Source organism: Pecten maximus, chromosome 3 (genome assembly GCF_902652985.1).
Source record: "Pecten maximus chromosome 3, xPecMax1.1, whole genome shotgun sequence".
In the NCBI taxonomy this organism is placed as follows: Eukaryota; Metazoa; Mollusca; class Bivalvia; order Pectinida; family Pectinidae; genus Pecten; species Pecten maximus.
The window spans coordinates 21,381,828-21,399,500 of NC_047017.1; the positions used below are offsets into that span (position 1 = coordinate 21,381,828).

Below are 17,673 nucleotides of genomic sequence, written 5' to 3' on the forward strand. Positions count from 1 at the left end.
TCATATTGAATAAAGAATAAAGAAACTGTTTTTTTTTCTTTTAGAGAAATAATTATTACATCATGAATGTAGCCCTGATGACATTTAAGACAAATGATTACCGTCCATGAAGGAAGCTTTCATGGTCTCCATGTCAGCTGATGAAGAGGGTGTAAAACTTGTCTGTCGTTTATGTGGACTAGACTGTGGGGTAATGGTGTGGATTGACAGGGTCCGCATCTCTGTGTTACTTGCCTGGAACAGAATGCAGATTTTATCAACCAAGTTCTATGTTGCTAACCATTAATCACCCAAGTCGTGTGGTAAATTTGAATCAACCAAGTTGTGACCAAGTCATATCTTAAACTTTAATCAAACAAGAAATATTTCAGTATCAAATATACAAATATGAAAGTTTTCATTAAACTTGATTGCCAGCAAGTATTGAAATATACATGATCTATAATGATTCTTTGATAATCATAAATGAATTTTGGTTTAGATTTTGTTGATGTTTTTCGTCTATATAAGCCTTTCATGTAAGACCTGACTTCAGTAAGACAATATATGCAAGATTTGAAGAAAGTGTTATTATCATGGGAGATTTAGGTATAATTGAATTAAATTTGAGCTCTGCTAAATATCATTAGGATGATATTTCATAACCTTTCAAATGAACCATTTATTGGGATCGGGTGAAGAAGGTCTACCATATGATAAAAGTACTTACTGGACTGATGAGTTCATTACTGAGGCCCAGATAGTTATGAAGGGCAGTAAATGTCACTCGCTGTAGGCGTATCATTATAATCTGGAAAACAAATCACAGATCAAACACAAGGGAACTCCTCAAATCAAAGAATTTGTTACTATATACTCATGCACTGACAACTAAAATGTCTATATTACACTAGATTGGGAAGAAGACAAGCACTCTGCCAAATTGCTCAAAGCAGGGCTCAAAGTAGATATTTTTACTAGGTAACCTATTTGGCTACAATGTCATAAAATCTAGGTATCAAATGGAAAAGTTAGTCACCTGGTCTAGTTGTTGTAAGTTTGAAGAAAAAAAACCTCTTTTAATTCTTTAGATCAGTATAATATCTCTGTAACGTTTTGATTGTGAACATAATTTAAGCATTGACTGCAACCTTTGAAAGATTAACCAATTCACAAAATTACACTATTTTTTTAGTGGCCATGCTGGTGCCTTATAGGTCAATAACTGGTCGCCAATGTTGAATTTAAGGCGCCATGGCCACTAAGATAGGCACCACTTTGAGCCCTATAAAGCCATTGATTCTTCAGTGTTTGGCAGTGACATGACAGTAACACTGATAAATTCACAGCAAAAGAAAATATCAAATCAATGCATATTTACATTAAATTTCTGTACAATCACTTACTTGAACAACTCTGACCAAGGACTCTGGAAACCTTTCAAACAAGGATTGGAAAGCAAGAGCAGGCAATCTGACAGAGAAATGAATACAGGTATTGTTATGTCAGGAGTCAAGAGTCACGTACATTTATATAAATATTATGTGTCTGTGTGAACCAGAAACATGAACATGTACACAGCATATAATGATATACCCGGTATACTGTGCCACTGGTAAGCATTATTACATTAACTAAACTGTTTTCGGTCCCCAATCTGAATGTTATTGACAGTTCACTTTGGATTCGTGGTTGCCTACTTGGCATTCATACTGAATATGAATACTAATAGTAACTGCTGAAAGCAGCTCACTGTATAAATTCATCAATTTGGATTTCAATTTCAAACAGAATTAAATCAATTGATCAAACTTTGGAATTTAGTTCAAATTAGAGTTTATCATACTACACATGTTAAATGAATAGAACAGCTCCCAGGGTTTAGTTAGTGGTATTACGAAAATAGCGACCACAACAAAACTGCTATGGCGCAGTGTTGGAGCTACATACAAATTACTATGAAAGAGGTAAGTAACATTTCCCCTGATGGATGGAAACAGGCAGAAATATAACCTAGAAATCTGAAACACATTTACCTCAATACTGTTGTTTCTTCTACAGCTTTTGCAGAGACTGTTTTAAAAGGTTGAGCATGGCACTGAAAACAAAGAAGAAATTTGTCACATGCAATGATCACACATATCAATCAATCAAAAGAAATTGACATATATTGAATTATGTATTCTTAATGTTTATTGAAACAATTTACTTAAATGATGGACTAGACTGGCCAAACAAGCTACTAACTTTTGTTAAGGATTGCACAGCTAAATTCTAATACATGTACAAGTTTATCTCCCTCTAGTTTGAAACTTAGAATCAGACATATCCTAGGGACCAAAATAATAAAGCTTTAAATATTTATAATTTTGATATTCTAAGAGACAGAGGGCCAGTCTCACAATCCAAATACCTGGTATATATGGCCTGTTTTGTTTACAACAGAAGTTATAATACAGATGTGATAGCTTTGATACAGGTGTACTCTGTTTTGTAGAGACTACTCCCTAATAATGACCAAGTTTATTACAATTCTAATAGATATAATAGTATACATTGATATCACATCAGCTCAACTTTAGATTCAAGTGTAAATGTTAAACTTAAGCCTGAATGAGTAGACAATGAAGCATTTGATAGTCAGGGTAACTATTTGTCACAAGTTTAATGCATATAATTATATTTCATCTTATTTAAGCTATCATCATTTCTTTTCATGTACAAGAAGTTCCTTGTTTATACAGTAAACTCCACATTTCACGAAGTCGGATTTAACGATATACCGCATTTCACGAAGTCTTTAAAAATCCCCTACTGAGCCTCTATATAAACCTTTGTAAATTAATCCTGTATTCACGAAGTCGCTATGTACGAACTATCGCTTTGTGCGATATGGTCTGGGGGTCCCCACGGGATAATTTACCTGTATGTACGAACTGTGAAAACAACTCATTAACCCTACCCGATATAAATCGCTGTAAAAACAAGTCACTGTTCATTTGTTTGTCACTTTATACACGAAGGAAGGTGTCAAAATGGCTACTCCGAAAAAGAGAAAGATATTGGATCTTCAAACGAAACACCAAATTTTGATTGATGTCGACAAAGGAATTCAATCAAAAAAAAACATAGCGGAGGCTTATGGCATACCGCAAAACTCGTTGAGTACGTTGTTGAAAAATCGGGCACAAATAGAGAAAGCTTTTAATACTGGAACTTTCAGTCCAAAACGCAAGTATTTACGGACAGCAAACCACTCAGATATTGAGGAAGCGCTTTTTAAATGGTTCCACAATGTGCGTGATAAAAATATTCCCGTCAATGGACCAATACTTTCCGCGAAAGCAGAGGATCTTGCGAAAGATCTCGGATACAGTGACTTCAAATCCTCGAATGGTTTCATTGAACGTTTCAAAAAAAGAAGGGGTATTTCAAGCAAAGTGAGTTCTGGGGAAAGTTCCTCCGTTTCCGAGGAAACTGTGGATGAGTGGAAAAATAAAGTTGGTGACATCATTTCTAATTACACTCTAGACAATGTGTTTAATGCCGACGAAACCGGCCTGTTTTTTAAACTGACGCCTAATCGAACACTTACAGTAAAAGGTGAAAACTGTCATGGGGGTAAAAAAAGTAAAGAACGGATCACGGTTTTGGTTGGAGCTAATGCTTCGGGAACCGAAAAATTAAAACTTTTGGTGATCGGGAAATTTAAAAATCCCAGATGTTTTAAGAATGTAAAAAGTCTTCCCGTGGAATACCACGCGAACAAGAAAGCCTGGATGGTGACGGAACTATTCCGAGAATGGATTTTAAAACTTGATCGCAAGTTCAATCGACAGGGTCGTCAGGTTTTGATGCTGTTAGACAACTGCACTGCTCATCCGCATGTGGAGGGTTTGAGTTCAATCAAACTTGTGTTTTTGCCTCCAAACACGACATCGAAATTACAACCGATGGACCAAGGCATAATAAACAATTTGAAACAGAAGTACCGTCGATTCCTCATTGAATACTTGCTGAAATGTTTTGATAAAAGTCTCACTCCTGAAATCAATCTTCGACTTGCGGTAGACTGGATATACCGAGCGTGGAAGTGTGTCACGCCCACCACGATTCGTAACTGTTTTTTGAAGGCCGGAATCGTGCATAACGAGGTCGTGACCTCGATGAGTGACAGCTCATCAAGCGAAGATGACAACATCCCTCTGGCAACGTTAGCCAATGAATGGAGATCAATCTCCGAGGACCAAATCTCGCTTGCCGATTTTGTGACGATCAACGAGGATATTGTCACCACTGAACAAACAACACAGAGTGATGTTATTGAGGAAATAAAAAACAAAATGGATAACAAATCGGAAGACTCTGAGTCGGACAGCGATAGTGATACCGGGGTTGAATTGAAAATTCCTACTCTCGTAGAGTTCGTGGACAGTGTTGACAAAATAAAAATGTTCGTAGAGTCACGCGAGAATGTCGATGAAACAATGTTTGCGTGTATCACCAAACTTTCTGACTTTGCTGACAAGTGTCATTATTCTTCAAAACAGAAACAAATGACTGACTTTTTTACGAAAGTATGAAAAAAAAAGTTCGATGATCGCTCGCCGGTATATTTTCCTGTGTAACTGATACGTACACGTGTACTGTATATAGGCTAATGTACACATGATTCAATGCATGCGTTTAGCTTACGTTGTGTTAATAACAATTTGTAAATAATAATCAAAATGTAAAACAAGTTTAACAAAATGTCCAGTGATTGTTGTTTTTAAATACTGATCATACAGTTAGTGTTTACACATTTACGCTAGGCCTAGCTAGCCAGCTGGTGAACGGTATATATATCGAGACTAATTTTAGACAGGGAGGACTGGTCGTGTTTCACGAAGTCCGGTTTCTACGAAGTTGTTTTCATGGTCCGACTGACTTCTTGAAAACCGGAGTTTACTGTATGTATCGGTAAAAAATAGAGCTAAGAAACAATTTGATTCTAGTTCATTAAAAGCTAAGTTGATATCATAAGGTGCAAAGTAATATAAACAGAATACAATTCAGTGTGGTGTGTATGTTTATAGCACTATAGATCTACAGTAAAGAGGAGCTTTTAGCTATGTATCTAGCACAGTAAAGAGGTGTAACTAAAGATAATATAGAGAGGAATCATCCAAGAGTATCTAAATATAGCGATATAAAGAACCACCATAGAGTATCTTGATATAGAAAAGGGCAATCCTACAGTATAGCCAACTGCTGTATCTAAATATAGAAACAAGGAACCCCCCCCTAGAGTATCTAAATATAGAGATGAGCAACCCAACAGTATCTAATTATAGCAACAAGGAACCACTCTGGATTATCTAAATATAGAAAAGAGTCACCCAACAGTATCTAAATATAGCAACAAGGAACCATTTTGGTTTATTTTGTTTTATACATCAAGGGTCATTTAAGGAGGTGCCAGGTTTGTGAGGCGGAGTACTTAAATATAGGGAAGGAATTACAAAGGAATCTACAGCTAAATATAGTTACAGGAACCACACAACAGTACCATACTTATCCTACAAAGCCTTGGGGATCAATACATAATAAATGTAAAATTACTCTTGAACTCAATGAAAATCAAATATCTGTATTTATTTGTTAATAACAAGCTGATACCAGGTCAGTATCAAGTGATCATTCGTATCCAGTTTTGTCTTTATTTATGCTTATAATAAACTTTTCTGAATATGAAAATGTATAATACACTGTAGTTATGAGTTCAGAAAGCGGCAAAAATGGATGAAGGCTCTGATGTATGCCAGAATGAGTAACTGGATATGTTCTGGATATATTCCTCTTAATCATCAATTATTAAATAAGCAACAGCAAGCCTCTTGCATTGGTGATGGTGATCCAGCAGTGATTAAAAAAAAAAAAAGAAGAAAAAAAAGAAAAAAAAAAGAGAAATCATGCCTAAAAACTAAAAAGAGAGGGCAGAAGCTGCTGATGCTGGAATGTTTACAATTGCCCTCCTATTTCTAGAATATGCGAGTGAAAAATGTTAATTCTAATTTTTTCCCTGCTACACTGTCTAAATTACAATTTCAATAATAAATTGATGTTTCTCCATGTCATTTAATAATACCCAGACATATGTCATTTCTCTTGTGATGTCAAACTACCTTAAAGCAAAGTTTTCCCACCACCCTTGTGTCAGTGATGATCTTGAAGGGCCTGATAGATTTAATTATAAATTCTTATAAATATGTAAAATATGATCATGATAATATGAAGATGCAGAGCTTGTAAATCTAAAAGGAGATTTAGTCTCAGATTAGGGACACTGGCAAGTTATACAGATATGTGCTATGTACTTACAAAACCCTATAAAATAACAGAAAAGGAGACATGTCAAAATATTTATACATTGAGGAAATCATTACATTTCATCCTTACACTTCCTGCCTGATAAACTAAATGATAGATTCCAATGGAATCTGCCTTTATGATATTCATTAGTTCTCTGTAACAAAATTGTTTTGTTTTTTTTTTATATTTATTTTCATTTTCTATTATTATTAAATTGCTATGTTGTATTGACATTAATATCGAAAGTATTATGACTGAAGTGCTGAAATGTTCAAAATATTATATAATAGTGTTAAAAATTGTCTATCAAAGAAAGGTTATCTTTCAACCTATTGAAAAACAAAAATTCAGTGAAAGTGGATGTGTAACCTGTGCAGAAAGTTGGGTGATTACAAGAGTTATTTGCAAGGAGACAGATTTTCTATTTATAGTTACACAATTTTTTCTATTCTTACTAAAATGACCTTGACCTTTGACCTCTGGATGTGAAAAGCAATCCCAAGCAAGCACTTGTGGTAAGGAAGATCTGCATGAAGTTTAAATTAAATCGGCCAAGGGAAACTTCAGTTATCGCATTGAAACAAATATTCTATTCTTAGAAACAGTGACCATGACCTTTGACCTTCTGACCTGAAAAGCAATCCCACAGAGCATAAAGCAACTGTGATAAGAAAGATCTACATGTATTTTGAGTTTGATCGGCCAAAGAAAACTTGAGTTATCGCAAACACAGAAATTCTAGGTCACAGTGACCTACATTTGATTTATTTACGTAATTCTCCTCAATTCATATGGTTGATGAACTTCCAATATCAGAGAAATGGAGCTAAGTGCCAATACAAGACAGGATATGATATAGAAGATAGAAAAGACAACTATTTCATACAACATCCACTTTGCTACAAGGCATGCAATAAAGCAATAGGGAGTTTTAAAATTTTCTCCCAGTGCTTTGAAACAATACAGAATGCAATCATGGTATGTAAGCTTTACGCGTTTAAATAATTTTATCTCTAATTTTTATCAAATCTCTACAGTAAAATATTCATTAATTCATAGTAAGCCTGCAGCTACAACGCTATCAAGGTAGTTCATGCATGCATGTTTATATATATGCATAATCCTACCCAAAAGTCTACAGATAAAATCTCCCAACAGGAAGTTACTTACTGTAAGAACATCCAGTATACTGAGAAGACTGTGGATGCTATCACCTGTGTTTACTTCTTTAACAAAATATTCAGATTCCTGAAATAAAAACACCATTTAAATATTCAGATGTATACATGTTTGTCAATCTAAATCAACATTACATTTAACAGTTAATCATTGGACTACTAGCAGATGTATAAATGTTTGTCAATCCAGATCAACATTACATTTAACAGTTAATCATTTGTCAATCCAGATCAACATACCATTTAACAATTAATCATTGGACTACTAGCAGATGTATAAATGTTTGTCAATCCAGATCAACATACCATTTAACAGTTAATCATTGGACTACTAGCAGATGTATAAATGTTTGTCAATCCAGATCAACATTACATTTAACAGTTAATCATTGGACTACTAGGTAACATCTTATTCGATCTAAAAGATGGGAGCTTGTGCGTCCTGCGTCAAAGTCTTGTAAATTATGCTTGTACACCCCTTATCTGGAGCACTGGTAATAATAATGAATGTGTACATACAGACTGACAAAACAAAGAGACAACAAATAGGACAAAAATATCCATAGTTAATATACTATGAATACCTGTTTGTTTGTTGGGTGTATTGCCCGTGAAAAGCCAGGGTCATTTTAAAGCGGGATCTACTTGTAGTAGTTGGTGACTATCTCAAGGAACAACATACAGGAAGCCCATCATATGCTATGCAAAATAATGAGGGTAAAGTCTTGCCCAAGGACACAACATGACAGCTTCCCGAGAAACACTAACCGACACGGTTGGGGAGTGTCAACCACACACCTCAAATCTCCACCTGAGGTAACGTGGCTGACCCTGGGCTACTCCAACTCTGCTTCAATGGCAGATTCAACGATAACCCAAAACTGTTAAATGTTTCTAGTGATAAATGTATAAATAATATTGGCAGTAGGACTTACAGCTTCTGCTATATAGACGTGTAGTTTGCCACTCTGTACCACATATATACTGTCATCAACATCTCCAATTTTAAACAGGTAACCACCCGGGGTTACGAATTTGGACTCCATATGCTTGACAAGCTCCAGAAATAATGGCTTTTCAAAATGACCAAAAACTCTGAAAAGGAAGTGAGGGTAATCAAAGACTAAAGTCTTCTTGCCATCATAATGGTTACATCTAATGTAGTTAAAGCTGACACAGACATCAATTTTTCATAGTTACAGAATTGCATGGGACACTATGTATATATACTGGCCAAGGAATTGAAATTATATGGTAAACAAATGACTGATACTATTAAATAATTCAGATCTCAAGACCATCATTTTATTCAAATTCTCTCTACATCATGATGTAAACTTTTTTTTTTACCACAATTGTGAAACAAGTTATATCAACATAATAATTCAATCACTTTTGTTGGCCCAGAGGGATTTTGCCCATTTGGTTGGGCAGTGTAGAATTACAATGATATTCATTTTGATTTTGATAAAGATTTCTTTTCAGCTTTAGGATGAGCCCTTGTATGCACAAGAATGTTACAGCTATTTTGTGGTTTGTCCCAATATATTCAAGTTAAGTTTGCTGTGTGAAAGGTAATCTGCGCAGTATTGAAAACTAAGACAAAAGGCAAATACCATATTGTTATTTCCTATGGTAAGTTTTCAAAAACTGTATCCAACAATTTTTTTTGTTAATTCTTCATCAATTGACTTTAGGTACATAATATTGTTTGTATAAAACACAGTATCTAACTGACAACAATAATTCATTAGTCCCCAAGGTACCTAGTACTACGGAGCATGTAAAGGACCTCTGGGGGTAAACGGTGGTCAGACTCCTCAATTTCTGACGAGTCCGTCTCCAGGAAGGATTGTGGAGGCTCCGTATGTTTCCTTTGTGGTAAGGCATTTCTGTTCCGAAGCTGTAGTAATCTAAGAGGAGAAAATCAAACAGACATTTTACACTATAATATTATAACATTTTGGAAAAGATGTGCCAGGTATGTACTTCAAAAAATCTTATGCCTGTACAAAAATCAGCAAATAGAATATTGATATTGATGTATTTCATACACAGGATCAAAAACATTATCTTAGACATTGTAAATATTTGCAATAAATAACATTTCATCAATCAAAATGTATTTCACCAAGTACTACAAGCACAATAAGTTATGTCATTTTGATGACATTGTCAATGATGAGGATGACAATGACCATGAACATGACCATGACAATGACAATGATTATCATCGTGATTATTAAATCATGCAGTCGGAAATCAAGAATCACACCAGAAAAACCTACCTTTTAGCTAGCTTCATCACTAATAGTTTATTTTTCATTTTCCCTCGGCCAGAACCAGAATAGGCTGCTCCCACTGTATTTTTAGTAAAACTCCTCACCTACATAATCAGATAAAAGCATCCAACATATACTGGTAGTACACTTGTATCAAAAGTTATTCTATTGTATGCAAAACTCAACATACATTCTTTCTTGTTCTTTTCCCTTATCCATTTCAATGTAAATTTAACACCTTATTCAACAAGTGCAATCAATGATTGCAAAGCTCACCGGCAGCAGCAATCACACTATGCATTCATTTTTTATGTATGTATAAGCATGTCATTTTGAAATTGTATGTCACATAATATCACTCCTAGACCTCTAATGGATGTATAAACCAAATAAGAAGGGTGTGAAGTGTATACTTTTGGACTTATAAGCTTTCCAAAAATTTTCCCCAAAAACTTTCAAATGAGGTGGGATGCCGACGCCAACGCCGGGGGTACAGCATTAGCTCACGGTTATTTGTAACCGGTGAGCTAAGAAAAACAACATTTAAAACATTCCATAATGATTAAATCCACCATCATTAATTTGGTGAAGAGAATATGCATAATCAGATGTTTCATTCATACCTTCCTGAGCATTTTACGTCCATAGAACAATACTTTGTCTCTCTTTCTGAAGCGGGGTTTCCGAGGTACTCCACTCCGACTCGGCAGCACTTAAGACAAAGTTATAAAATATGGTTTAATGTGTTGTACAATTGATATGGAAAATAGGTTAATTGTATTTGTTCTGATCTGGAAAATCTTTACACAAGAGACGATGTCATCATTCAAGCATGCATTCAATACTGCAAAGTTTTCTCATCATGTTATATTGCATTATTTTATACTGCATCCTAAAATGACTTAATATTAACAAATTTAGTATTGTACATGCATACATGTATATTTGGCTGAAGTAACTACATATGTAAGTATATGTAACAGCAAATATCTCTTGATACACAATTCTGAAGTTCTATTACTTCTGGTTTCATGAATCTAATGAGCGCATATGTTGTATACAAAGTACATGTGTGTTTATTTATACCTTTGGTGCGCAGCTTCCATACTCCAAAGAAGAGGACGACTAATATTGTGAAGACTGCCACACATAGTGCAATCATGATGCTCTGTGGGAGAACACAAAATAACAGTATAAAATCACTTTCACAAGTGTCATGCATGGTAACAATAAATACATACACTTTTGTATGTAGCAGAACTGGACTGGGCTGGGGGCCAGTGGCCAGCTGGTATACGTAGCTCAAATGGATAGAGCTTCCGTCTATAGTTTAGAGGTCCTGGGTGGGAGTTCCGGTGTGGTCATTGCATTTTCAAATTCCCTCTCTTAATACATTTGGCACCCAAAATTAATACCCATGGCGTGGTATTGAGTCTTGTGTCTTCTGGGTCGAAGACTTGGTTGAAGGAAGGAGAAATGTAGCGAAACTGGACTGGGCCGAATGCTGGTGGCCAGCTGGGAGCTCGAATGGTAAGTGTCTGTCTAGAGTTCTCAGGTCCCGGATTTGAGACCCAAACTATTTACTCCATTTTTCCTCTCCAATTATTCATATATATATTTTTTACATTGAAATACTGTATGGCCAAATTACTGCCAAAGAATTTGACCTTCGACCTCTAAGGCATCTGACACTTTTCACATGCTGGGGTAAAAACAATGTCACTCTCAAAAAAATCTAAATAAAGAAACTGTATACAAAGGCATACCAGAAAAATAATCATATAGAACAAGAGAAGTATCTGGTTGCCAACCAAGAGGTTACAGGAACAAACCACTGGGTCATTTACCAGTACCTTCCTTATACAGGCGCTGGAATTTCTATTTCATTATGTCATAAAATATGACCTTATCTTCATGTATATAATCAATAAACTTGACATCCTTTACAATGGCACATTGACCAATATGCACACACCAACAGGTTATTTAGCACAGCAACCCCAATAACACTCATGAAGATCTTTACTTAAATATTTTACCGGGTATATGCCCATGCTCGGGGATAAGCCCACCCCCCTATTTCCACCTTTTTTCTGCATAGGCTCATATTCAGGAATAAGCCTAACCCCAACTTTTGAATGTTTAATCAACAATAGAAAATAATAATAATAAAATAAAACAAAACATATGTAGTGAAAACATGGTACATGCATGTGTAACATACCATTTATATACAACAAACATAATCTATTCAATATTACTGTTTTCTATTTTTTAGTTGGACTTTGTATCATATGGCTAGTACAGATATGTAGATTATAAATTACTTTCGAGTTTGACACATATCTGATAAACAATATTAAAGTAATAAGGTTAATAAATATAGGTGGGTGGATTCAGAATTGTAATGACCTGTCTGGGAAATGACCTATCTAGATAAACCCTGACCTTTAACCACCATATGTAGGAAGATATAGAAGGGGAGATATGTGTGCCATGACCTACATCTCTAGATATAAAGATAGGACAGTGAGCTTTGTGTATACAATTGAACTTCATGTGACCAATTCTAGTCCACCGATGTCAATATATCAAACATTCTGTCAAAACACTTACCATCTGTAGCCTGTACAACACTACCTAGTTTCCTATACAGACCAGCTTCAATCTGTCTGTATATGATAAATCATTTCTATACTATATTGATTTACATACATATACATGTACATTGTATATATACACATTTCATATTTTTTTTATTTTTATTCCTTTTTTTTAGTTCATGCAGTCATGTACTTGCAATTTGTGATTTACAGTAAGTAGTAACTTCCCTTAACTGTAGAATAAGGAAATGTATACATATATATATATATGTACTATAAAAAGTTTACTAGGTTCTGATGTACATGTTTTCATCAAATCAATGGTTGGTTTATAATTTAGTATTGTTTAACGTCCTTTTTAACAGCTAAGGTCATTTAAGGACAGCCATCAAGTCAATGGGCAATGCTGCTTCAATGTTATATACACGTCCATCCATAATTTCCTATACACTTTGCAGAAAACATTTTAAAATTCAGTAAATATGATTATAATATAGTGTGTATTGAATAGTCAATACAGTTACTGGTATTGATGAACTGCAAATCCTCAAAATACATTTTTCCAACAGTATGTGTTTTTAAAAGTTTTGTTAAAAATAAAGAGCGTAATTTCACATATCTGGGTCATGATTAATTTTTTGGAAGGGATTATGCATAGATTGTTATGCTTTAATAGTGCATCATCTTTTTAAAAAATATTTTTATGCATTTTTGGAATATCTTAATTGGCATATATATAGGTCCCTCCCTTGACCTTCCCTGAAACTTCATTGAGGTGGGTTACTCATAAAAAATGTCATTATTGCTGAAAAATTAATAATCTTCAATGAATTACAAAGTTAAAATTTGTGATGCACTTATATTATTTCAACAAGATGCTTGCATATGTGTTGAGTGCATGTGTGTTTTGGGAGGCTGTGTATGGTCATGTTTGTCTCCATGTGATAGTGTGGAACTGATACCAACTTTATAATGCTATCTCGTCAAGATTGCTGAAGACAGCAAGCAGCACTACCCACATGGTCACATATAATACTGACAAATAACTTAATTCATCAGATCTTCACTTTGTCTAGTGCTTGCAGTCTGGATACCTTTTCTGAGGTCATATATACATTGTATATACCATAAACAATTCATTTAAGCTAAAAAAATTGCATCATAACCAATGAATCGTAACAACCCAATGTACATGTAAAACAGTATCCCAGTATATAAGATTTCTCCCATATCATAAAGATTGGAGGCCCTTTACACATTCAATTTGCATTCAAAACCACCAGTGACTCTGAGTATGATCTGTAGATGTTTGAAAATAATCACCATTTGTCAATAGATACATGTAAGTAGCTTTAATTTTCAAAGCTACTATACATAGCTACATGCCAGTGCTGGTACCTGACAATGTTTCAACTTCAAATATTTCAAATTCAATTTGGATGCATGCATGATATGGTTATCATCATTTACCCTTAGAAGAAGCATAATACAATGTAGTAAAATTATTTAAAGCTCTTTTGTTACTTGTTGATTGAAATAGATACATATTTATGCTCTTATATCTCCTATATATTAACAATGCATAATAAATACATCTGGATTTCATTACAGGATTTTAGATTTAATATCATTCTCAATTCAATGGCAATAATATGATGCCATTTTTGGCACATGACGTCATTTTTACCCACATGTTACATAAAGCTTTGAGCATTGTCAGAAAGCTGTAAATTTGAATCGATCCTTAGACTATTTTCCTTTTCAGAAACCTATATATTCTAGTACAGTTAAACCTTTAAAATTTTTATTAAATATAAATGACAAAATGTTAAGCAATCTCTAAAATGTAAATATAACTAACAGATGCATCTATATATGATAATATCTGCACCATATTTCATTCATATTGACAATAAATACTCCAGAGCTTTCAGTTGAACTTAAATACTTATCAATTTCAGAAAATCACCATTACAGAGAAATATATGAATGAGTCAAGGGTCAAAACACATGTGAAATAGTCTGAAATAGATATACATGTATATGTAAGGGGTAAAATACATGCAGTCTCTCAACAGTTTGCTTAGAATTCTTAACACACACACACACACATATATATATATATATATTATACTGAGTCAAAATGTTGATGCCGTTACTATTACACTATAATTAATGCTTCTGTTTCACTGATCAGTTGACCTCACATACTTCCCTCTACCAGAGCCTTTAAAATATTCAGCATATTTTCATCTTTCACTTTAACTACATGTATCTAAAGATCTTTAATTTACAGCAAACTCTATTTGAAGCAGCTATATTGCTGGTTATTATTAGCCTGATCAATAATTTATCTGGTGGAATCATCATTGAATAAAGCCTAAATTGACATATCAAGTACAATGTATGTGTTGGAATTTTTTTTTATTTAATAATTATCAACAAGCTATTATTGATATACCGCCATACTTGCTGTTAACAAATTACCAGTATGAACATCAGTTTTTGAAAAATTTTATAAGAATGAAGGGGATGTATAATTAAATATGAATACATGTACATACAGGTTTTTAACAGCAGAAGGTACTAATCAATTCAGACAAGTGTTCATCATATATTCCAGTGTCAAGCTGTAACTGCCAAACTAATCAAATGAATCATGCTTCTAAAAATACTTTATGTCTTTGCTTTATTTTAACACAAAATGACAAGTTTGATTATAAATTATGTTATTTAGTCTAGAATTAAATCATAACCCCAATTTACCATAAAATATTCACGTTTTTTTAACTTTGACAGTAACCTACTGTATTGTTTCTGAATCTTGGTTCAGTTAGTTCAGCAACATTTTATAATAGAAACCATAGCTTTCTGTCTTATAATGTGAAAAAGCCAATGAATCAACTGAGTAGAAGGCATTAATTCTAAACATCAGACGACTGGTGTTTATCAAACAGTTCAAACCTGCAATAAGCTCCAACAACTCTCCATACTACCAATTCCTTCGTGAGAAGAACCGTATGTATCCAGATGATATTGAAGCAGAAACGTATATATATTCTCAGTTGAGAATGAAGCAGACGACACAATCTTCCCTTCTGGGATAAAAATTATAGGTAGTTATCTACAACCAGGCTATATGTCACTAATGTGTATCTGATTAATCAGTTTAATATCATGAGTTACACATCATTACACAGCAGTATGAAGCAACATTGAACATCAATAACGTAAATATAGATAGTCTTACCATACCTGTAAACCTACATCGCAGTTATTGCCAGGGGCTTTAGAGCCAGTGGCCAGAAATGGCAGAGGGCATCCGATTTGAAACAGATATTTTGACGTTTGCATCGGGTGAATGTAACTAAATGAAAACATGTTAACCTTAAGACAATCGTTAAACATACCATTGTGACATCTGGATTGGACACGCGTTCGGAAACGCTTTGCTTGAACTCGTCAAATGTGAAGTTTGGAAAGGCCATGGTTTGTTTTGAAGTTTTCCATCACTAAAGTCAACCTTCACTAACAGAAGATTTGACAAGGGGGATAACTCAATGCAAATATACGTCCGAGTACTTCAACATTTTTTTTATTATAATACAATAGCTGTGCTAAGTTACTTCGATTTTGACATTATTTCATTAGTTCATATCGCGCTTATAGCCCAACACAAAATATCTCATACATAAAGAAATGGTTTTTTTTTTGTCTGGGCCAGAGCAGAGACCTATCAGTATACTAAATTAATATAGGTCTCTGGCCAGAGACATAACTATATCTGTCTATATCTATATAGGTCTCTGTCTATGCCTACTTTATTTCATTTTCTTGTGTTTATATGTGTTAAAACTATATGTGTTCCAATTTTCAGATGTTCACTGCGACATAATTTAACATTTTACGTTCATGAAGCACAAATAGTTCTTCTTATTGTAATGTTTGTAGCTTTGGTTTTGAATTTTGATTCTGTTTTTCCCTGGGTGATTTGATGGGGAGAGGGCTATCCACTCACTGTGTTGTGATTAGGCACCGACCATTTAACTGCAAGGGGGGGGGGGGGGGGGGGGGGGGGGGTTATAAGGGTCAAAGTTTTCGGCGGAAAACAGTTTATTTTTTCTGCCCAGAATCAGAGACATATATATATATGTCTCATGAGTTACACATCATTACACATCATTACACATAACAATCCTTTTTTTATATCCGTTATATCAAAGTGTAATAACTCTAATATTTTTACTTCCATTTGAACTTTTCAAAGTTTTTTTTTTAATTTTCCAATGGCATTGTGAATATTTCATTCGTTTTGAAAAGAAAGTGTTGATATTTGTGATTTCATCATCCGTTGCTATCTATATCAGTTTATAAAATTTGATCATTCATCCTGTACAGCAGTCCATCTTTTATTTGATATGACTGATACAGATATAATGTATGTCAAACATCAGCAAAATATCTTGATTGCCCACTTAGAAAAGGGAGATAATTAAGTGTTTTAGTGTGATCAATAAGTTTGATAAAATAAAGCAATACTAGCTGTTATATGTGTAGATTGAAACAAAACAACAATTTAATTCCTCTTTATTCAATTATCACTAATGGCTGACAGCAGAGGAAAATCAGTACACACCTAGTTTGGGCAGAGACCTAGGTCTCTGGTTTGGGTTAAATAAATACTACTATAATAACTATATACATGTAATATAATCAATCATATAATATGGTTTATATGATAATCTATTATGTTTTTCCCCTCTTGTTCGGCATAGCCGTATAATTTTCTTTTGGCTCCGGATATGACGCGACAGGTGGCGTTACTGGTCAAGATGAAGTATGTGATTGGTCAATGTAGCGGTAAATGCAAAATGCAGAAATGCAGTTAAAGACGAAACAAAATTAAAGGGTTTTGGACACATAGGGTATTTTTCCATTTTCTGTTAGCCCGACCCCATAAATGTTGGCTGACACAGGTTTTACCTCGCCTTACAAAGCTGTTTATCTATTTTAGGCCAGTAGGGGGATATTGCTGCTGGCTGAAAAAATTTAATGAGCTAGGCGGTCACGTGGTCCGACGCGTCATCTGGTTCACTGCCTTGTTATATGCATTTATAGAGGGAAACTTCAAAGAGCCCCATATTATTTTGTAAACATTGAAAGCAATGACAGTGAATGTCCTGATTTTATCATCTTACATGTTTAGATTTTCTTTCCACACCTCATGTCTGTAATTGTATAATCAAAATAATAGACCAGCGGACAATATCATAACTT

General features: G+C 34.3%; 1 protein-coding gene across 5 annotated transcripts in view; it reads right to left on the minus strand.

The window, feature by feature from the left end:
- Positions 1 to 15,920, minus strand: part of LOC117323549 (neuropathy target esterase-like) — a 44,125-nt gene extending 28,205 nt beyond the window's left edge. For 2 of the 5 annotated variants that reach the window (XM_033878831.1, XM_033878828.1), the window contains exons 1-12: positions 15,807 to 15,920; positions 10,880 to 10,961; positions 10,417 to 10,505; positions 9,800 to 9,897; positions 9,278 to 9,424; positions 8,447 to 8,606; positions 7,504 to 7,581; positions 6,343 to 6,348; positions 2,016 to 2,077; positions 1,386 to 1,452; positions 710 to 790; positions 102 to 234 (exon numbers count right to left, since the gene is read on the minus strand). In XM_033878831.1, the coding sequence (XP_033734722.1) occupies positions 102 to 234; positions 710 to 790; positions 1,386 to 1,452; positions 2,016 to 2,077; positions 6,343 to 6,348; positions 7,504 to 7,581; positions 8,447 to 8,606; positions 9,278 to 9,424; positions 9,800 to 9,897; positions 10,417 to 10,505; positions 10,880 to 10,961; positions 15,807 to 15,884 (1,081 nt within the window). In that variant the 5' untranslated portion in view covers positions 15,885 to 15,920. Of the gene's footprint in view, positions 1 to 101; positions 235 to 709; positions 791 to 1,385; positions 1,453 to 2,015; positions 2,078 to 6,342; positions 6,349 to 7,503; positions 7,582 to 8,446; positions 8,607 to 9,277; positions 9,425 to 9,799; positions 9,898 to 10,416; positions 10,506 to 10,879; positions 10,962 to 15,360; positions 15,539 to 15,806 lie in introns of those variants that run through there. The other 3 variants (XM_033878833.1, XM_033878829.1, XM_033878830.1) reach the window with 2 other exon arrangements.
- Between the last annotated feature and the right edge of the window lie 1,753 nt (positions 15,921 to 17,673).